This window comes from Oncorhynchus mykiss, chromosome 30 (assembly GCF_057628025.1).
Source record: "Oncorhynchus mykiss isolate SJ-2025 chromosome 30, ASM5762802v1, whole genome shotgun sequence".
NCBI classification, from domain to species: Eukaryota; Metazoa; Chordata; class Actinopteri; order Salmoniformes; family Salmonidae; genus Oncorhynchus; species Oncorhynchus mykiss.
In genome coordinates, this window is record NC_143051.1 from 37,388,441 (window position 1) to 37,411,470 (window position 23,030).

The 23,030-nt window shown below is 41.9% G+C and overlaps 1 protein-coding gene across 8 annotated transcripts in view; it reads left to right on the forward strand.

Annotated features, from left to right (window-relative positions):
• The first annotated feature begins 16,535 nt into the window (after positions 1-16,535).
• The window catches only part of LOC110487638 (protein PRRC2A), a 42,817-nt gene continuing 36,322 nt past the window's right edge, over positions 16,536-23,030 (forward strand). For 4 of the 8 annotated variants that reach the window (XM_036971664.2, XM_036971667.2, XM_036971666.2 and 1 more), the window contains exons 1-2: positions 16,536-16,857; positions 19,862-20,013. In XM_036971664.2, coding sequence (XP_036827559.2) covers positions 19,899-20,013 — 115 coding nt within the window. In that variant the 5' untranslated portion in view covers positions 16,536-16,857; positions 19,862-19,898. The remainder of the gene's footprint in view (positions 16,858-19,861; positions 20,014-23,030) is intronic. The other 4 variants (XM_036971665.2, XM_090228209.1, XM_090228208.1 and 1 more) reach the window with 1 other exon arrangement.

Consider the following 23,030-nt stretch of genomic DNA (forward strand, 5'->3'; position numbering starts at 1 on the left):
TACCTCGCCTCATGTCTACTCCAGTTCCCCCTCTCCGGCGAACCACTGGTCCTCACAACCATCCTTACGCACACTTTGCACCCTCGTTACGGGGACCTGTGCCTCATTATGAGACACACCTGGACGTCATCACTTCACTGATTACCTCCCCTGTATTCTGTATATCCCTTAGTTTCATTCCCAGGCAGTATTGGTTGTGTTTCATGTCCAGACGCTACTCTTGGTTTGTATTGGGCCATGTTTATTGCATTATTAAACTCACCGCCTGCTTCTCGGCTCCCAGCGTCTCCGTTACACGCCTCTGTTTTGGTAAAAAGCTGAGGGATAGGCCTGGAGAAATGTAACCACGCTCAGATTAATAGACAGCGCTATGGATACAATGACTGACCATCCATGATTTAAAAAATATTGTTTTAATGACGCTATACAGTGTTTACATTTACAATGTTTTTGAACATTGGAGAAAAACAAGATTATATTTTGGGTTCTCATGGAGTGTGACAGTTGACATCAGCTCAAAATCAAATCAAATCAAATTCAATTTTATTTGTCACATACACATGGTTAGCAGATGTTAATGCGAGTGTAGCGAAATGCTTGTGCTTCTAGTTCTGACAATGCAGTAATAACCAACAAGTAATCTAGCTAACAATTCCAAACTACTACCTTATAGACACAAGTGTAAGGGGATAAAGAATATGTACATAAAGATATATGAATGAGTGATGGTACAGAGCGGCATAAGCAAAATACAGTAGATGGTATTGAGTGCAGTATATACATATGAGATGAGTATGTAAACAAAGTGGCATAGTTAAAGTGGCTAGTGATACATGTATTACATAAAGATGCAGTAGATGATATAGAGTACAGTATATACATATACATACGAGATGAATAATGTAGGGTATGTAAACATTATATTAGGTAGCATTGTTTAAAGTGGCTAGTGATATATTTTACATCATTTCCCATCAATTCCCAATATTAAAGTGGCTGGAGTTGAGTCAGTGTGTTGGCAGCAGCCACTCAATGTTAGTGGTGGCTGTTTAACAGTCTGATGGCCTTGAGATAGAAGCTGTTTTTCAGTCTCTCGGTCCCAGCTTTGATGCACCTGTACTGACCTCGCCTTCTGGATGATAGCGGGGTGAACAGGCAGTGGCTCGGGTGATTGTTGTCCTTGATGATCTTCATGGCCTTCCTGTGACATCCGGTGGTGTAGGTGTCCTGGAGGGCAGGTAGTTTGCCCCCGGTGATGTGTTGTGTAGACCTCACTACCCTCTGGAGAGCCTTACGGTTGTGGGCGGAGCAGTTGCCGTACCAGGCGGTGATACAGCCCGACAGGATGCTCTCGATTGTGCATCTGTAGAAGTTTGTGAGTGCTTTTGGTGACAAGCTGAATTTCTTCAGCCTCCTGAGGTTGAAGAGGCGCTGCTGCGCCTTCTTCACGATGCTGTCTGTGTGGGTGGACCAATTCAGTTTGTCTGTGATGTGTACGCCGAGGAACTTAAAACTTACTACCCTCTCCACTACTGTTCCATCGATGTGGATAGGGGGGTGTTCCCTCTGCTGTTTCCTGAAGTCCACAATCATCTCCTTAGTTTTGTTGACGTTGAGTGTGAGGTTATTTTCCTGACACCACACTCCGAGGGCCCTCAACTCCTCCCTGTAGGCCGTCTCGTCGTTGTTGGTAATCAAGCCTACCACTGTTGTGTCGTCCGCAAACTTGATGATTGAGTTGGAGGCGTGCGTGGCCACGCAGTCGTGGGTGAACAGGGAGTACAGGAGAGGGCTCAGAACGCACCCTTGTGGGGCCCCAGTGTTGAGGATCAGCGGGGTGGAAATGTTGTTGCCTACCCTCACCACCTGGGGGCGGCCCGTCAGGAAGTCCAGTACCCAGTTGCACAGGGCGGGGTCAAGACCCAGGGTCTCGAGCTTGATGACGAGCTTGGAGGGCACTATGGTGTTAAATGCCGAGCTGTAGTCGATGAACAGCATTCTCACATAGGTATTCCTCTTGTCCAGATGGGTTAGGGCAGTGTGCAGTGTGGTTGAGATTGCATCGTCTGTGGACCTATTTGGGCGGTAAGCAAATTGGAGTGGGTCTAGGGTGGGGCATTTATACATTTTATTCTTCAAGAATCTATGGATATGTATATAATTTATAAATCTGAAAATGGATGTAGCAAGTTTGAGCATGTGTCCATTAGGCCTATGGCTTTTTGGGGTTTATAATCATTAGATTGAGCAATAAAAGCCCCAGTTTTGTTCCATAGGCTGGGATCCGCACAAAGCAGCTGTTGCAAGAACGCATTTTTCACTGGCTGTCCACTGGTTTCAAAAACAATGATTGATAGGCAGCCTAAACTTCTAGAATTCAACCATTATTGGGTTCAAATACATTCAAACACATTTAGATTTGTGAACAGCCATCCGCAACAACCACAATATGTAAGGTGCAAATAGCTAAATGGGAGAGCAGCAGTGTGATTCACATCAATGCGCTATGTAGATAACAATAATAAGTGATATCCGTATCGCCATAGACTACACCACTGCTGTCATTCTTACCTCCAAGCGTTTATTCAGTTTGGATAATCGTTGGATACCCATTGGAAGACATAGCTTGGACTGTAGCCTACAAAAGCATATTCCTGCATGTAATCCGTTACTCCCCAACCCGTGTATGTATGTTTGTGTTGTTTTGGCATGCGTGTTTATATTTGTTTGTTTTGTGTTGGTGTGTACAAAACTATATTCCTGCTCTTTTCCCGCAATCCATCAAACACATTTGGTGTGTCATCAGAGTGGTCTCTGACTTGTGGTCAGACTCACTCAGGTGGAACACACCTAACTTTGCGCCTTTTGTCATTGCTAATTTGAATGTGATTGAGAAAACAGAGAAGTGTAAAATATTTTTTTCCGCAAACATCCTTTCTGAATTTAAAAGTAATCCTTGAGGTAATCATCTAGTTTGTGTGTGTGTGTGTGTGGTGTGTGTGTGTGTGTGTGTGTGTGTGTGTGTGTGTGTGTGTGTGTGTGTGTGTGTGTGTGTGTGTGTGTGTGTGTGTGTGTGTGTGTGTGTGTGTGTGTGTGTGTGTGTGTGTGTGTGTGTGTAGTGAACATGTTTAACTATTCTTGTGGGGACCAGAAGTCCTTCAAGTTCCTTGGTGTCCACATCACCAAAAAACTAACATTGTCCAAGCACAGTAGTGAAGAGGGCACGACAAAACCTACTCAGGAGACTGAAAAGATTTAGCATGGGTCCTCAGATCCTCAAAAGGTTCAATAAGCTGCACCATCGAGAGCATCCTGACTGGTATGGCAAATGCTCGGCCTCCGACCGCAGGGCACTACAGAGGGTAATGCGTACAGCCCAGTACATGGGGACAAGTTTCCTGCCATCCAGGACCTCTATACCAGGCAGGGTCAGAGGAAGGCCCTAAAAATTGCCAAAGATGCCAGCCACCCAAGTCATAGACTGTTCTCTCTGCTACAGCACGGCAAGCGGTACCGGAGCGCCAAGTCTAGGTCCAAGAGGCTTCTAAACAGCTTCTACCCCCAAGCCATAAGACTCCTGAACATCTAATCAAATGGCTGCCCAGACTATTTGCATTGCTCACCTCCTCTTTTATGCCACTGCTACTCTCTGTTATTATCTATGCAAAGTCACTTTAATAACTCTACTAAAATGTACATATTACCTCAATTACCTTGACTAACCGGTGCCCCCTGTCATGGAAATTTCCTCTATTTACCAAATCATGGGAGCAAACCACAACACAAGTCAGAGTTAGTTATCAAAGTCCATCTTTAATTATATGAGCTCTATCACAACCCTGTGACTCTCAGGCAATTCAGTGTCTATCAATGAATTCTCTGAGAGCCCCTTACACATTTGCAACTGAGATCCTTTAATAGCAAAGAACACACGTAGTCAGACAGCATAGACATAATAAATCGTTCAGCTTTGTCTCCATACTCAAACCCAGAAACATAAACCAATCCTCCATATCAACAGGCATATATCAAATTGTCATTTAGATACAACCAACTCTAAATACAACCAATCCTGGACAAGCTCACGGAGAGGATAGAATGATTCCAGACACTGCCATCCTCCTTTCCCCGATGGGAAAGGTAGGGAGTGACTGGTACACAGACACAGTGGAGCAAAAGATATGTTTACACATGATGACACTTTGACCTCTCCCCTCTCTGCGGCCCATGCAACTTAGTCTTGAAATAGAACAGATACTGCAACCCTGCCACAGTATTATACAAAAATAACATTCTTGATGAGAAGTAACTTACAAACATATGATGAATATAAAACATCTTACCTATGTTACCAACCAATTCTGATTATTCCTCATCACCCCGCACATTGACTCTGTACCGGCACCCCGTGTATATAGTCTTGCTATTGTTATTTTACTGCTGCTCTTTAATTACTTTTTCTTTTGATTTCTTATTCTTATTCATATTCATATGTTTTAAACTGCATTGTTGGTTAGGGGCTTGTCAGTAAGCATTTCACTGTAAGGTGAAATTGTATTCGGCGCATGTGACTAATAGAATTAGATTTTATTTGACTTGAGAATAGTAAACAAACTAAATTTGACCAACAGGGGAAATTTTGTTAGTCCCCGCAAGGTAAAATGCTGTTTCTAGGGGGTTAAGATTAGAATTAGTGTTAGGGTTAGAATTACGTTAAGGGTTAGGGTTAGGAGCTAGGGTTAGGGGTCAGATTATGTTTTTGGTTTAAGGTTAGGGTAAGAGTACGAGTTAGGGTTAGGGGTTAGGGAAAATAGGATTTTGAATGGGACTGAATTGTGTGTCCCCACAAGGTTAGCTGTACAAGACTGTATGTGAATGTGTGTGAGAGTGTCAGTGTAGTGTGTGTGTGTATATAATGTGTATATACTGTATAGTCTTGTGAGCGTGCATAGAGTCAGTGCAAGATAGGGTCAGTGCAGATAGTCCGGGTAACCATTTAATGAACTACTTTGCAGATGTATTTCTATTTAGCAGTCATATGGCTTGGGGGTAGCAGGTGTCTCGCAGCCTGTTGGTCCGAAAGCTGATGCTCCGGTGCTATTTGCTGGACGGTAGCAGAGTGAACTGACTATGGTTTCGGTGCCTGGAGTGTTTTGACATTTGGCCTTCCTCTGACCTTCCTCTGGGTGGCAGGGTAGCCTAGTGGTTAGAGCGTTGGACTAGTAACCGGAAGGTTGCCAGTTCAAACCCCCGAGCTGACAAGGTACAAATCTGTCGTTCTGCCCCTGAGCAGGCAGTAAACCCACTGTTGCTAGGCCGTTATTGAAAATAAGAATTTGTTCTTAACTGACTTGCCTAGTAAAATAGAGGTAAAAAAAATATATATAGTGGTCCTGGATGGCATGGATATTGGCTCCAGTGATGTAATAGCCTGTCTGCACCGCTCTTTGCAGTTGAGGGAGGTGCATTTGGCTTACCAAGCGGTGATGTAGCCAGTCAAGATGCTTTCGATGGTGTAGCTATATTAATAATAATAATATTTTGAGGAAACGAGGGCCCATGACCAATCTTTTCAGCCTCCTGTGGGGAACGAGGCATCGTCGTGCCCTCTTCATGACTGTGCAGATGTGTGTGAACCATGTTAAAACCCAAGAAACTTGAGGCTCTTGACCCGCTCCACCACAGCCCTGTCGATAATCGATGGGGGCACGCTCTCCTCTTTTTCTCCTGTAGTTCAAGATCAGCTCCTTGGTCTTACTGCCTTCCTTTCTGTAGGCTGTCTCATTGCCATCGTGTCAGCAAACTTGATGGGGGTGTTGGAGTCGTGCATGACCAAGCAGTCATGGGTGAACAGGGACTACAGGAGGGAACTAAGCACACACCCCTGAGGGGCCCCCGTGTTGATTATCAGCGTGGAGCTGGTGTTGTTGCCTACCCTCACCACCTGGGACTGACCCATCAGCAAGTCCATGATGCAGTTGCAGAGGGAGGTGTTCAGTCCCAGAGTCACATTGTTATTTCCACTTTGTACAGATGGGAGAGGGCAATGTGAAGTGCAATTGAGATTGCGTCATCTGTGGATCTGTTGGGGCGGTATTCAAATTGGGTCCAGGGTGTCTGGGATGATGACTTTCAAAGCACTTCATAATTACAGATGTGAGTGCTACAGGATTATAGTCATTTAGGCAGCTTACCTTGGAGTTCTTGGGAACAGGGACAATAGGGGTCATAATGATACATGTTGGGATTACAGACTGGGACAAGGAGAGATTGGAAATGTCCGTAAAGACACTTGCAAGCTGGTCTGCAAATGCTTTGAGAACGCACCCTGGTATTCCATCTGGCCCGGTGGCCTTGCGAGTGTTAACCTGTGTAAAGGTTTTACTCACATCGGCCATGGAGAGAGAAATCATAGAGTCATCCAGAACCATATGGGCTTTCATGCAGACTCAGTGTTGTATTCCTCGAAGCAAGCATAAAAGGCATTTTACTTGTTTGGGAGTTCTGCATCACTGTGCATCTCACGGCTGGACTTCTCTTTGTAATCTGTTATCGTCTGCAAGCCCTGCCACACACGACGGACATCGGAGACGGTGTAATAGGATTCCACCTTATGAATGAGTCCTTAGTCCTCCAAAAGAATTAATGGAATTCTACAGTATTTCAATGAAATGTTTCAAAGACAAAATTACATGTACTTAACGGCTAGGCGTCCCGCCAGTTGGACACCTGTCGACAACTTCCAGTGAAATTGGAGGGCGCGCAATTCAAATAAATAATCATAAAAATTATGGATATTAAACATTTAGGTACATACAAGTGTCTTATATCAGTTAAAAGCTTCAATTCTTGTTAATCTAACTGCACTGTTCGATTTACAATAGGCTTTACAGTGAAAGCATACCATGCGATTGTTTGAGGAAGGCGCCCTACATCAACATATTTTTCCACCGGTATAGGCTTCATAAAATCACAAATAGCGATGAAATATTCACATACTTTTTGAAAATCTTCCTCTGATTTGCAATTCAAAGAGACCCAGCTACAACAGGTAGTGTCATTTTGTTAGATATAATCCTTCTTTATATCCCAAAAAGTCAATTTAGTTGGCGCCATCGATTTGAGTAATCCACTCGTTCAACATGCAGAGAAAGGAATCCGAAAAACTACACCTACACTTTGGTTCAACAAGTCAAAATACATTTCTATCTATTCCGCAGGTACCCTAAAATGTAATTAAACTATTATATTTCATACGGAAAGAAGTCTCTTCAATAGGATGTCTCCTGACCAATTTTGCTATTTTGTGTGTTTTTTTTACGCTGATCTTAACTTTTTTTGTACATAATGTCTCCGCCATCATTTCCTATGAACGAAAACCTCTGGACATCAGAACAGTGATCACTAACCTCAATATGGATGAAGACTACATCAGCAAGCATCAAGACCGCCATTACCCTCTGTTTTGTTGGCGAATGTACAATCACTATAGAACAAACTGGACGAGCTCCGTTCGAAACTATCCTATCAATGGGACCCGGAGTACTGTAATATCCTGTGTTTCGTGGCTTAACAAGGACATGGATAATATACACCTCACTGGCTTTTCCTTGAGAGGAGGTGGGATGTGTCCCTTTGTTAATATCTGGTGCACAATCTCTAATCTTAAGGAAGTTTTACGTTTTTGCTCGCCTGAGTTAGAATATCAAATTTTCGAAGCTGTCTGTTTACCACCACAAACCGATGCTGGCACTAAGACCGCACTCAACGAGCTGTATAGGGCTGTAAGCAAACAAGAAAATGCACATCCAGAGGTGTGCTTCTCGTGGCTGGTGATTTGAATGCAGAGAAACTGAAATCCATTTTACATCGTTTTTACTAGCATGTCACCCGTGCAACTAGAAGCAACAAAGCTCTAGATCACATATGTCAGAGTCAAGGCCCGCGGGCCACATCCGGCCCGCAAGAAGGTTTTTTACGGCCCCTGGGATGATCTTGATTTATTATTAGAACCGGCCCGCAGCAAGCCGGCAGCCCGCAGATCTTTTACACGCACCAATACTACATTTCCCACAATGCAAAGGTGACGCACCGAGCAGTAGGCTGCTTCATTTCAATATTTATTGGCACAGCAGTCGTCAGCATCACAGTAAAATTAACTTTCAGATACCCATCAAAAATGGCAAAACGGAAGGTGGATACTGAGAACCGGGGGTTTCAAACAAGGTGGGAGTCGGAGTATATGTTCACGAAGGTAGCTGGAAAACCTGTGTGTCTTCTGTGTGGAGAAAGTGTGGCGGTACTGAAAGAGTATAATCTGAGACGACATTATGAAACGAAACACGCGGACAAAAACAAGAATATGGACATGGAACAAAGGCTACAAAAGGCAGAGGAATTAAAACGAGGCCTCAAATCTCGACAGGCTCTGTTCAAAAAAGCCAAATCACAAGGCCAGGCTGCTGTCAAGGCCAGTTTTATTTTGGCAGAAGAGATCGCTAAATCAGCCCGGCCATTTACGGAGGGGGATTTCATCAAAAACTGCATGATTAAAGTTTGTGACGAAGTTTGCCCAGAAAAAAGGCAACTCTTTTTAAATGTGAGTCTGAGCAGAAACACCATTGCCGAGAGAGTAGACCAGTTGTCTTGTGAAAAAGGGAAAAGATTTTATTGCATATTCCTTGGCTGTGGATGAGAGCACCGACATTTCTGACATTGCCCAGTTGTCAATTTTCATCCGCAGAGTGGACTCCAACCTAAGCGTGACAGAGGAGTTTTTGGCTTTACGTCCTATGCATGGCACAACTACGGGGCATGATTTGTATGAAGAGGTGTCAAGATGTGTAAATGAGATGGAGCTGCCTTGGGAAAAACTCGTGGGTTTGACAACCGACGGAGCACCTGCGATGTGTGGACACAGGAGCGGACTGGTGGCGAAGATACGGGAAAAGATGCAAGAGGAAAACGCGACAGGTGAGCTGACAGCTTATCATTGTATCATACACCAGGAAGCGTTGTGCGGTAAAGCCTTGAAAATGGAGCATGTAATGAGCATCATCACGCGCACAGTTAACTTTATCAGAGCCAAAGGTTTGAATCACCGCCAGTTCAAGGCATTTCTGACGGAGTTAGAAACGGAGCATGGTGATTTGCCTTATCACACAGAGGTGCGATGGCTAAGCCAGGGAAAGGTGCTTCAAAGATGTTTCGAGCTTCGTGAGGAGATTTGTCTGTTCTTGGACAGCAAAGGGAAAGACACAACACAACTCCGAGACGAAATGTTTCTGTGTGAAATGGCTTTTCTGTGTGACATTACGAGTCATCTGAATGCAATAAACTTGCAGCTGCAGGGTCGGGATCGTGTCATCTCTGATATGTACAGTACAGTGAAGGCATTTAAAACCAAACTGACTCTGTGGGAGACGCAGATGCGGAAAGAAAATTTGAGCCACTTTCCCAGCTGCCAGACCATGAAAGAGAAGCTCTCTACCAGTGCGTTCCCGAGCACACAGTTGGCTGATAAAATAGGTATGCTTGCCGCTGACTTTCGACGCCGATTTGCTGACTTTGAAGCACAAAAAAGCAGGTTGGAACTGCTCGGTAACCCATTTGCTGTTGACGTGGAAAGCTCACCACCAAACCTCCAAATGGAGTTGATTGACCTCCAATGCAATGATGCACTGAGGGCAAAATATGCGGCAGTGGGTGCTGCGGAGTTCGCCCGTTTCCTCCCCGGCACAATGCCCCAGCTGCGCATCCAGGCTGCTCAAACGTTGTCTATGTTTGGCAGCACATACCTGTGTGAACAACTGTTTTCTTTGATGAACCTGAACAAAACATCACACAGAAGTCGACTTACTGCTGAACACCTCCACTCAATTCTGAGGATTTCTTCAGCTCAGAGCCTTACCCCGAACATTGATGAACTTGTGGAAAAGATGGGACACCACCAAGTATCACCCTCAACCTCAAACAAGTGAACATTACTGTGCAATCACATATTTAGAGTTTTTACTCAGTTCAAGTTTAAAAGTTAAAATTTAATATTTGTTTTCACTGCATGTTACTTCTCCTTAAACAAAGTGTTGTTTTTGATTAATAGATTTTTGCACTTTATTTTTTTGTATTTCAATCCAATTATATTTTAAAAATATTTCAGTTGAGTGGATGATAGAAAATTGCTATTATTGTTTTTTCTTTGAAGTAAATTTAGCCCACTTTTGCTAAAATAGAAAATATAGTCTACTGATGGTGCCTTGAATACCGGTTTCTTTCATTTAATGTTCATGTTATGGGGATATTTATATAAAGGAAATTTGTCTTTTGTGTCTGTTGAAAATTAAAGATTACTGACAGAGCCATAAGAAAATATTGCTTTATTTATCTGATCATATTGTAATATATTTGTTAGGTTTTCAGTAGGTTCAATTAGGTTCACTAGACTATATGCGTCATTTAAAAATGTTTCAATGAACATTCGAACAGTCCGGCCCTCGTCTTGTAGCTGATTTTTTTATTTGGCCCTCCGTCCATTTGACTTTGACACCCCTGCTCTAGATCACCTGTCCTCCAAACGCAGAAATGCATACAAAGATCTCCCTCATCCTCCCTTTGGCATATCTGACCATAACTCTATCCTTCCGATTCCTGCTTACAAGCAAAAACTTAAACAGGAAGTTCCAGTGACGCGCTCAATTCGGAAGTGGTCCGATGAAGTGGATCGGATGCTAATGTCATGACTGTCCTGTGAGGATCAAAATGGGTCAGATCAGCTTGGCAGTGGCTGACAATAACCAGACCATCTCTCACCCGCAAAGGGAAGGAGGGAACTGGTGTGGGGGCTTTGACACCTCCACACCCGGTCATAAATTAAGCAGGAGAGGACTCTCTCTCTACTCAGAGGAATGTGCCTTTGTTTCACAGACTTGTTTCCGCCAAAACTCTAACGTCCAAAAAGTGAATACAGGAAACAATATTTCTAACGTAACAATGTGGGGATTGGAAAACAAATGTAATATTGGTTTTCATTTTGTGATGTTATTAAAAACTATATAACAGAAATATTGTAACTTGAAAAGTATATCCCCTTTATCTGTCAAGTTTTCATACAATATCTTGTACATATAATATGAACATGACGAAAGTATTTTTGTTAAGATATGAATGTGATTTTACTTTTATAATAAAATAATTGTTTTTGACAATACTTTGCACAATAACTAGCCCCGGCCCGGAGTTAGGTCAGAGAGCTTGTCAGCATGAAGGAACACCCTTTTGACCAAGAGTGCATAAAGGCGTGGAGTGGTAGCTACATGTTTGAAATGGTAGGAACGTTGAACCTCAATACGAGGTGAAGAAATAAACTCATCTTTCTTTAGACCAAGAAAGACGGGGAGCTGCAGCCCACGTCTAAAGTGGTCTAAATCCTGACTATCAACACGAGGAGGAAGCGGCGACAAACTCCCCTCTCAGACAATCACTGGTACAGCTGATTAATTTGTGTAGTACTGAATCATGAGCAAGGCTGGAGTTTTTGCAGATCCAAGAAGATTACGATTGTTCAAAAAATGATTAATTAGATGACTGTTTATCGATGTAATAGGTAAAGACCTTATAGAGTTTAATTCGGGAGATGGTAACTCTTTAAACAACCTCTTCTGTGGTTCCGCAAATCCTAATGAGTTAATTGTTACATGATTAATTTAATTGGGTAACAATTAAACATAGTTAGTGGATTAAATAAATAACAGTCATCAGATTAATGAAAGTAAAGTCACGACACAAAGCTACATGACTGTTTCGCTAGCACAGACTGGAATATATTCTGGGATTCATCCGATAACATTGAGGAGTTTACTACATCAGTCACCAGCTTCATTAATAAGTGCATCGACGACGTCGTCCCCACAGTGACCGTACGTACATATCCCAACCAGATGCCATGGATTACAGGCAACAGCCGCACTGAGCACAAAAGCGGACGCTTTTAAGGAGCAGGACACTAATCCGGACACTTACAGTGCCTTGCGAAAGTATTCGGCCCCCTTGAACTTTGCGACCTTTTGCCACATTTCAGGCTTCAAACATAAAGATATAAAACTGTATTTTTTTGTGAAGAATCAACAACAAGTGGGACACAATCATGAAGTGGAACGACATTTATTGGATATTTCAAACTTTTTTAACAAATCAAAAACTGAAAAATTGGGCGTGCAAAATTATTCAGCCCCTTTACTTTCAGTGCAGCAAACTCTCTCCAGAAGTTCAGTGAGGATCTCTGAATGATCCAATGTTGACCTAAATGACTAATGATGATAAATACAATCCACCTGTGTGTAATCAAGTCTCCGTATAAATGCACCTGCACTGTGATAGTCTCAGAGGTCCGTTAAAAGCGCAGAGAGCATCATGAAGAACAAGGAACACACCAGGCAGGTCCGAGATACTGTTGTGAAGAAGTTTAAAGCCGGATTTGGATACAAAAAGATTTCCCAAGCTTTAAACATCCCAAGGAGCACGGTGCAAGCGATAATATTGAAATGGAAGGAGTATCAGACCACTGCAAATCTACCAAGACCTGGCCGTCCCTCTAAACTTTCAGCTCATACAAGGAGAAGACTGATCAGAGATGCAGCCAAGAGGCCCATGATCACTCTGGATGAACTGCAGAGATCTACAGCTGAGGTGGGAGACTCTGTCCATAGGACAACAATCAGTTGTATATTGCACAAATCTGGCCTTTATGGAAGAGTGGCAAGAAGAAAGCCATTTCTTAAAGATATCCATAAAAAGTGTTGTTTAAAGTTTGCCACAAGCCACCTGGGAGACACACCAAACATGTGGAAGAAGGTGCTCTGGTCAGATGAAACCAAAATTGGCAACAATGCAAAACGTTATGTTTGGCGTAAAAGCAACACAGCTCATCACCCTGAACACACCATCTCCACTGTCAAACATGGTGGTGGCAGCATCATGGTTTGGGCCTGCTTTTCTTCAGCAGGGACAGGGAAGATGGTTAAAATTGATGGGAAGATGGATGGAGCCAAATACAGGACCATTCTGGAAAAAAACCTGATGGAGTCTGCAAAAGACCTGAGACTGGGACGGAGATTTGTCTTCCAACAAGACAATGATCCAAAACATAAAGCAAAATCTACAATGGAATGGTTCAAAAATAAACATATCCAGGTGTTAGAATGGCCAAGTCAAAGTCCAGACCTGAATCCAATCGAGAATCTGTGGAAAGAACTGAAAACTGCTGTTCACAAATGCTCTCCATCCAACCTCACTGAGCTCGAGCTGTTTTGCAAGGAGGAATGGGAAAAAATGTCAGTCTCTCGATGTGCAAAACTGATAGAGACATACCCCAAGCAACTTACAGCTGTAATCGCAGCAAAAGGTGGCGCTACAAAGTATTAACTTAAGGGGGCTGAATAATTTTGCACGCCCAATTTTTCAGTTTTTGATTTGTTAAAAAAGTTTGAAATATCCAATAAATGTCGTTCCACTTCATGATTGTGTCCCACTTGTTGTTGATTCTTCACAAAAAAATACAGTTTTATATCTTTATGTTTGAAGCCTGAAATGTGGCAAAAGGTCGCAAAGTTCAAGGGGGCCGAATACTTTCGCAAGGCACTGTATATGAAATCCCACTACGACCTCCGACGAGCCATCAAACAGGCAAAACGTCAATACAGGACTACTACACCGGCTCTGACACTCATTGAATGTGGCAAGGCTGGCAAGCTCTCACAGATTACATGCGTACTCAGAGCATGAGCTGACCAGCTGGCAGGTGTCTTCATTTTCAACCTCTCAACCTCTCTCTGTAATACGTACAGGTTTCAAGCAGACCACTATAGTCCCTGTGCCCAAGAAAGCCAAGGTAACCTGTTTAAATGACTATCGCCCCATAGTACTCACATCTGTAGCCATGCTGGGCATTTATGAACATTTGAACATCTTGGCCATGTCCTGTTATAATCTCCACCCGGCACAGCCAGAAGAGGACTGGCCACCCCTCATAGCCTGGTTCCTCTCTAGGTTTCTTCCTAGGTTTTGGCCTTTCTAGGGAGTTTTTCCTAGCCACCGTGCTTCTACACCTGCTTTGCTTTCTGTTTGGGGTTTTAGGCTGGGTTTCTGTACAGCACTTTGAGATATCAGCTGATGTACAAAGGGCTATATAAATAAATTTGATTTGATTTGTAGCCATGAAATGCTTTGAAAATCTGGTCATGGCTCACATCAACACCATCATCCTAGACACCCTGGACCTCATATAGAGATGATGAGACCTCATATAGAGAGAAGGTGAGTGACCTGGCATTGTGGTGCCAGAACAACAACATCTCCCTCAATGTCAGCAAGGCAAAGGACCTGATCGTGCAATACAGGAAACTGGCTGCTGAGCACGCCCCATCCACATCGACGAGATTGTAGTGGAGCGGTTCGAGAGCTTCAAGTTCCTCGAGGTCCACATCACTAAAGAATTAACATGGTCCACACACACCAACACACGGTAGTGAAGAAGGCACGACAACGCCTCTTCCTCCTCAGGAGGCTGAAAAGATTTGGCATGGGCCTTCAGATCCTCAAAAACTTCTACAGCTGCACCATTGAGAGCATCGACTGGCTGCATCACAGCTTGGTATGGCAACTGCTTGGTTTGATTAATAAATGCATTTCTATAGCTTTCAAAAAAAAATTACAATAGTGAGGGAGTGCAAATATTTAGGTATGGTGGCTTCAACACAGCACCCCTTGATAGTCATCTAGTTAAGATATAAAACACTGCGAAAATGGCTGAACTGATTTTTAAGCTTTACATTTTAAAATGACACTAGTGACCGGGGCTTTCAAAAAATTATAACACACAGACAGGCAAAGAAACTTCAAACTTATTTTACAATGTATTTTCCTACTGGAAACAAGTGAAATAAATGAATGATGCATATGGAGGATAATTTCAAGGTAATGACACATTAAAAGTGGATGGAAAAGAAATGTGTTGCATTACGATGACCACCAGGGTGTACCCTTTCCATGCATACAAAATGTTTACACTTTTGGTGACTTGATCTAAATTGAACATGACCATTGCCACTGGTGGAAAAAGTACTCAATTGTCATACATTAGTAAAGATACCTTTAATAGAAAATGACTCAAGTATAAGTGAAAGCCACCAAGTAAAATACTACTTGAGTAAAAATCTAAAAGTATTTGCTTTTAAACATACTTAAGTATCAAAAGTAAATGTAATTGCTAAAATATACTTAAGTATCAAAAGTAAAAGTATGAATCATTTCACTTTCCTTATATTAAAGCAAACCAGACAGCATGATTTTCTTGTGTTTTAATTTGCTGATAGCCAGGGGCACACTACAACACTGACATAATTTACAAACAAAGCATTTATGGTTAGTAAGTCCGACAGATCAGAGGCAGTAGGGATGACCAGGGATGTTCTCTTGATAGGTGTGTGAATTGGATAATTTTCGTGCTTGCTAAGCATTCAAAATGTAACGCAAACTTTTGGGTGTCAAGGAAAATGTATGAAGTAAAAAGTACATGATTTTCTTTAGGAATGTAGTGGAGTAAAAGTAAAAGAAGTACAGATTTAAAAAAAAACGATTTAAGTAGTACTTTAATGTATTTTTACTTAATTACTTTACACCACTAACCATAGCTGGTGATTTACGGCCTCTGGCCAAAATTGACAGAGTGGGTACCACTTAAACTCCGCTCAGAGTTTAACAGGTTGAACTTCTGGTCTAAAAAACATGTTAAAAACCGCTACAAAACACTCCAAGCCAACTCACAATACATCAATCAACAATAGGTTTGGAGTGTTTTGGAGCGTTTTCTAACATGTTTTAGACACATTTTCATAATTAATTGTAATCAATGGCAATGTGACAACCATTTTTTTTCTGTAATGAAACAAAATATTTAAAAACTGTTTGGGTGATCAGCTACAAGCACAGAAAGATTGAACATGTAAACATGGGTGAACTTCTCCTTTAATTATATGGTCATGCATGAGAGATGATCAAGAGGGATAAACCATAAACTATTGAATTGCATTATAGTGAGAATGAAAAACACACACTTGATTTTGTTTTAGTGTTCATAAATAGCAGCCAGACAGTGTGACACGATAAACAGTGCGTTCAAAACAACTGGGGACTCTGGAAAAATATGAGGTCAAATCAGTGATCTTCAAGTACGACAGTCAAAGTTCTCGAAAGTGGTCCGAGATCCCCAGTTGGAAATTCGAGTTGGGATGACCGTTCAAAATGAGTTTCCCTCGTCTGACCACATTTTTCCGAGTTCCCAGTTGTTTTGAACGCGGCAACAGTAGACTGTTCACTGGATGAACTGCTACAAATACATTACGTAAATGTTTCCACGACATGACAATGTAGGGTACAGGGCGTGATTTAAATCCATGCAAATTGAAAATAATCCAACATTTTAGATCTGATAGGCCAAAATGCGGATTCGGAACTCATTATTTTAATCTGACCCCGCCCTCTTTGCGTGCCCTCCGCCCCCCTCTGCACTACGGTCTGTAGTAGCCGTTGACGGCTCTTGTAGTGACGGATCAAGTTCTCCTGTAATATTTTTATTTTGTTTTGTGGAAAAAGAAAAAGGAGTACAAGTAAGCCGCTTTTACACACGTCAATCTACAGTACCCCCTCTCTGGTTTTATAATATAAATACATTTGTAGTTTCAGCTAGCAAGCTAGGGTAAACGTTACTTTATAGCACCAGCGTGAGCAATAAGCTAGTGTAGTGAGCTAACGTGATTACATTATTCTGCCGTACAACCTCGAGACAAGTCGGGACAAGACCAGGTTAGTAGCTACATATTGTATTTCCTGATGTAAAAAAAAGCTAGTTATATTATAGTGGATATGTAACGATGGCAACCGCAATAGATGTGTGCTAATGAGGTAACCTTAGTTAGCTAGCTAATGTTAGCGTCGGCTAACAGTCACTCGCTAGCGAGAATAGTGTTGTTTAACAATCTGCTCAATTGCTGTCTGGTTTGGTTCTTAACAGGACGAGTTGTAGGAAGATATATTGGAGATGGCTAGGTTACTATTTTCGATTCGATAGTTATACAATAATCTGGTTACACAACAGCCAATTGTGTTTTCACAACGTGGGTGAATGTTCAATGTTCGTATCGTCAACGCAAGTAACGTTAGCTAACTAGCTAGATTCATTTCTCACCGGTTTGTTCTAAAGATGGGCCTACCCGCACCGCCATTTTGTTTTGTTATCTTAATGAAATAATTTGCCAAATCGCCTAGTTCCTAGTATTTGGGCTTTATACGATCATTATTATCGCATTAAATGTGAGTTATGATTGACGTATCCACTGTGATTCCACGAGGAATGCAACTAAATTCATTTCACCAACTGGATATGCATTACGAAACATCGCAGCCCCCCCCCCCCCCAACGTGAATATGGAGGCCGCATTAACTACCTGGCTAGCTGTTCACTGAGCTAACGTTGGCTACAGTGAATTATATGTGCTAACAAACGTTCTTGTTTAAGCATATTCTTGGGATGTGTGTGTGTTTGACTATTGCCGTTGAGGGTACTGTGTTGGCGGTTATGATGCTGATGATGACAGGCTGTAGCTGGTCCTGAACTCCTTTCTGTGTTAAAGGCCCTTTCCTGGTGTATTGTAGCGATGGCTTCCATAGCTGCCCTGTTAATCCCCGCACAACATGCAATTTGCCGGCCATCCCACGACCTAATTTTCTAATCTCATTGGGCTACTTAGGCACACGAGGTTCATTGCTATTTGGTAGTTTTTGAGACAGTAGTATGACTTTCAAGTATATTTAAATCATTAAGGCAATCTTCACTAAATACAATCGTGCATTGAAAACATTCTTGATTCATCATCTGGCATAGTTATTGATGGGTGCCTTCCTGTCTTTATTGTTGCAGTCTTTAAATGTGTCAAGTTATCTTGTCAATTGCTCTTGTGGTTTGCAGTGCACTATTGAATACCCATCTAACATGACACTGTTTATGCTGTGTACTCATGGCTTGTCACTGCTCCTTCTCTCTTGATATAACTACATGAAATCACAGTATAGTGATGCTGCCCATTTTCTGGCAAGATTGTCAGAGCTCAACATTTCAGTTACAGCCTAAACAGTTACTGTTTATTTCAATCTTGCAAGAAAATGTTACCGAAATGTTGAGCTCTGACAATCTTGCCAGAAAATGGGCAGGATCACTATATATATTATGTGTTTGTATATATATATGTATATATATCTCACACACACAAAAGTTTGGATACGCCTACTCATTCCAGTGGTTTTAAATGTTATTTTACTAGAATAATAGGGAAGACATCAACTATGAAATAACACATAACTATCCTGGCATTGCAAATACCATGCTCTACCACCTGAGCTACAGAGGACCTCCGATAAGCATATATTAATTTGATATTCCTCAACTCATTGTGCATCTTCCAATTTATCTCCATCTTGTTAAATTACATTGAGGGCAACATTTACCTCTAACAAGATGGCACTGCCTACAAGACTGAGATTGTTTTTGTAATGTTTGACAGGGTTTGTACTGAACTAAATTATAATCAATCGCAACATGTAAGGTGTTGGTCCCATGTTTTAATGAGGTAAAATAAAATACCCCAGAAATGTTAAATCTCTCTCAAATTGTGTGCACGGAGTTGTTTACATCCATGTTAGTGAGTATTTCTCCTTTGCCAAGATATTTCATCCACCTTACAGGTGTGGCATATCAAGAAACTGATTAAACGGTATGATCTTAACCCAGGGACACCTTGTGCTGGGGACAATAAAAGGCCTCTCAAAAATGTGCAGTTTTGTGACACAACACAATGCCAAAGATGTCTCAAGTTTTGAGGGAGCATGCAATTGGCATGCTGACTGCAGGAATGCCCACCAGAGCTGTTGCCAGATACTTTGTTAATTTCTCTACCATAAATTGCCTCAACATCATTTTAGATAATTTTGTATTATGTCCAACCAGCCTCACAACTGCAGACCACGTGTATTCACGCCAGCCCTGGACCTCCACATCTGTCTACTTCACCTGCGGGATCATCTGAGGGGTGGGGGGGTGCTGAGGAATATTTCTGTCTGTAATAAAGCCATTTTGCGTGAGAAAAAAAATTTCTGATAGGCTGGGCCTGGCTCCCCAGTGGGTGGGCCTATGCCCCCCCCCCCCCTTGCCCACCCATGGCTGCTCCTCATGAAAAATCTGTAGATTAGGGCCTAATTTATTTATTTCAATTGACTAATTTCCTTCTATGAACTCAGTAAAATCTTTGGAAGTTTTGAGTGTTGTGTATATATTTTTGTTCAGTATACATACACATAACACCTCTAGCTGTCACCAAATCTTTGAATTGGACAGATGTCAACCCAGTGGATTGTATTGGTGAGCAGTACAATTGGCTCAACCCTGGTGTTGCCATGGAGGCAACCCCTCTCAAGGCAAACCTAGTAGAACTGAACATAATTTATAATGCATCACCATGGCAACTGTGCCATGGATTGCATTATTCTCTCGGTACAGTATTTCCTGTGTTGACGTGTTTATGGCAATGTACTAGCTCTGCTCACACACACAGGTCTCTGTAATGCTACTGACCTGTCCTGAGCACGGTCTTCTCCCTCTTTGTCCACACTACAAACTTTGTCACGCACACACTGCAAACCAAAGACTGGATATCTGGACGTGTTTTGTTTAGATACCTGCGTGAACTCAACACCACATTTACCCCCACGTTCTAGTGCTGCATCAAATGTCTCCATTTCTTTCTCTCTCTCCCAGTCTCAGGGCTCACCATACTCAATGAGCGGACAGCGCAATGTCAGAGCGCTCTGGGCAAACTGCAAAGGGGAAGGATGGCAAATCCAAGTATGCGTCTCTCAACCTGTTTGATACCTACAAAGGAAAGAGCCTTGAAGCACAAAAGCCTGTTGGTGAGTATTCTCGTTTCCGTTGTCCAAGTTTTCTGTGTGCGGATAGTGCAAAGCCTTCCCTTTTAAAAGTCGAACATTGTCAGGTGTTGATGGGAGGTGTCCCGATCGGACCGTCGTGTTCTGATCATAGTTTGATTGTTCTTGTTGATACAAGTTATAATAAACGGGTCATATTATACACTAATTTTGTCAACATAGGATCTATGGGCCGACTTGGTTGTGCATGCACACCTAGTCCACTTGTTTTAGCACGTTGCATCAAATACATCCTTCACAAGAACTGGAGTTATTGTGTCCCCATTACATATGAATGTCTACATTATTTTTTCCCCCTTTGATCACTTAAACTCGGTTATTGATTTAAAAGAAAACAGACTCTGGCATTGTGTTGTGTGACAACTGCACATTTAAGAGTGGCATTTTATTGTCCCCAGCACACCCGTGTAATGATCATGCTGTTTAACCCTAAGGTCGATGTCCACGCCCCCTCTGGATTCAAACTTTCCTCCACATCCGCCTATGAAACATTGAATGGCAGTATATATGGAGACAGTTTAGTGCCAAAAAATAAGGGGATAAGTACATCAACAACAAAAAAAGTTTCCTGATCTCTCACATGACAGACACTTCAAAACAAACTTCCTTTTGATTTGTTTTGGGACTTTTGTGATCTGTTGTTCCATGTAGTGAATCTGTTGTTGACTTGATTTGTGTGGGCTAATAGCAGGTGGGTCCCAAAAAATGTTTTTGTCAAATAATTGTTATATATTTTCTTAAAATTCTAAATCAAATAGCAAAATGATCCTTGGTATGACCTTGAAACAATTCCATATACAGTGCATTCAGACCCCATTACTTTTTTCACATTTTGTTATGTTCCAGCCTTATTCTAAAATGGATTAGATAGTTTTCCCCACCCCCCTCATCAATCTACACACAATACCCTATAATGTGAAAGCAAAACAGTTTCAGATTTCTTTTGCAACTAAAAAAAAAATAATAATAACTTAAACATCACATTTACGTAATTATTCATACCATTTACCCGGTACTTTGTTGAAGCACCTTTGGCAGTGATTACAGCCTCAAGACTTCTTGGGTATGATGCTACAAGCCAGGTTGGGTGCAGATCATTGGTGCACAGCTATTTTCAGGTCTCTCTGATTGGGTTCAAGTCCGGGCTCTGGCTGGGCCACACAATGCCATTCAGAGACTTGTCACAAAGCCATCTCTTGGCTGTGTGTTTAGGGTCGTTGTCCTGTTGGAAGGTGAACCTTCGCCCCCAGTCTAAGAACCTGGTCCCACCGTAGTTTCCTCCAGACAGGATGCTTGGCATTCAGGCCAAAGAGTTCAATCTTGGTTTCATCAGACAATAGAATCTTGTTTCTCATGGTCCGTTAGTCCTTTAGGTGCCTTTTTGGTAAACTCCAAGCTGGGTGTTATGTGCCTCTTACTGACGAGTGGCTCCGTCTGGCCATTCTACCATAAAGGCCTGATTGGTGGAGTGCTGCAGAGATGAGCGAACCTTCCAGAAGGACAACCATCTCCACAGAGGAACTCTGGCGCTCTGTCAGAGTGACCAATGGGTTTTTGGTCACCTCCCTGACCAAGGCTGCAAACATTTTTTGTTACCATTCCCCAGATCTGTGCCCCAACAAAATCCTTTATCGGAGCTCTACGGACAATTACTTAGACTTCATGGCTTGGTTTTTGCACTGACATGCACTGTCAGCTATGGGAACTTAGACAGGTGTGTGCCGTTCCAAATCACGTACAATCAATTGAATTTACCTCAGGTAAACTCCAATGAAGTTGTAGAAACGTCTCAAGGATGATCAATTAAAATGTGATGCACCTGAGCTCAATTTTCGAGTCTCTTAGTAAAAGGTCTAAATACTTATGTATGGTATTTCTGTTCAAAATTTTGTTAATTCAATAATAAAAAACTAACAGCCAGTTTTCGCTTCGTCATTACAAGGTATTGTGTGTAGATTGAGGAACATTTTGTATTTAGTCAATTTTATAATAAGGCTGTAATGTAACAAAATGTTGAAAAAGTCAAGTGGTTTGAATACTTATCGGATGCACTGTAGTTTCTTAGAACCTGTCTCCCGGCTTAGACGGGGCTTAGACTCTTATGGGTTAATGAGCTTCATGATATGCCACACCTGTCAGGTGGATGGATTATCTGGCAAAGGAGAAATGCTCACGAACAGGGATATAAACACATTTTTACACAGAATTTGAGAGAGAGGGCTTTTTGTGCTAAAGAAAACGTAGGGGATTTTTTCCCTTCAGCTCATGAAACTTGGGACCAACCCTTTACATGTTGCGTTAATATTTTTGTTCAGTGTATGAGAAAATGACCCGTTCTATGCAGTGTTGTTATCTTCTTATGGCTTGAATCCCGTTAACAGCCAGTGAAAGTGCAGGGCGCCAAATTCAAACAACAGAAATCTCATAATTAAAATTCCTCAAACATACAAGTATTTTTACACCATTTTAAAGAAACTTGTTGTTAATCCCACCACAGGGTCCGATTTCAAAAAGGCTTTACAGCGAAAGCACACCAAACAATTATGTTAAGTCACAGAAAACACAGCCTTTTTTCCAGCTAAAGAGAGGGGTCACAAAAAGCAGAAATAGAGAAAATTAATCACTAACCTTTAATCTTCATCAGATGACACTCATAGGACTTCATGTTACACAATACATGTATGTTTTGTTCGATGAAGTTCATATTTATATCCAAAAATCTCTGTTTACATCGGCGCGTTATGGTCAGTAGTTCCAAAACATCCGGTGATTTTGCAGAGAGCCACATCAATTTACAGAAATACTCCTAATAAACGTTCTTAATTTTTTTTTTTTTAAACATAAATCTTCAGTAATGTTCCAACCGGAGAATTCCTTTGTCTTTAGAATTGCAATGGAACGCAGGTCGCTCTCACGTGAGCGCGCGTGATCAGCTCATGCCACTCTGGCAGAGCCCTTACTCAAACAACTCTTATTCCCTC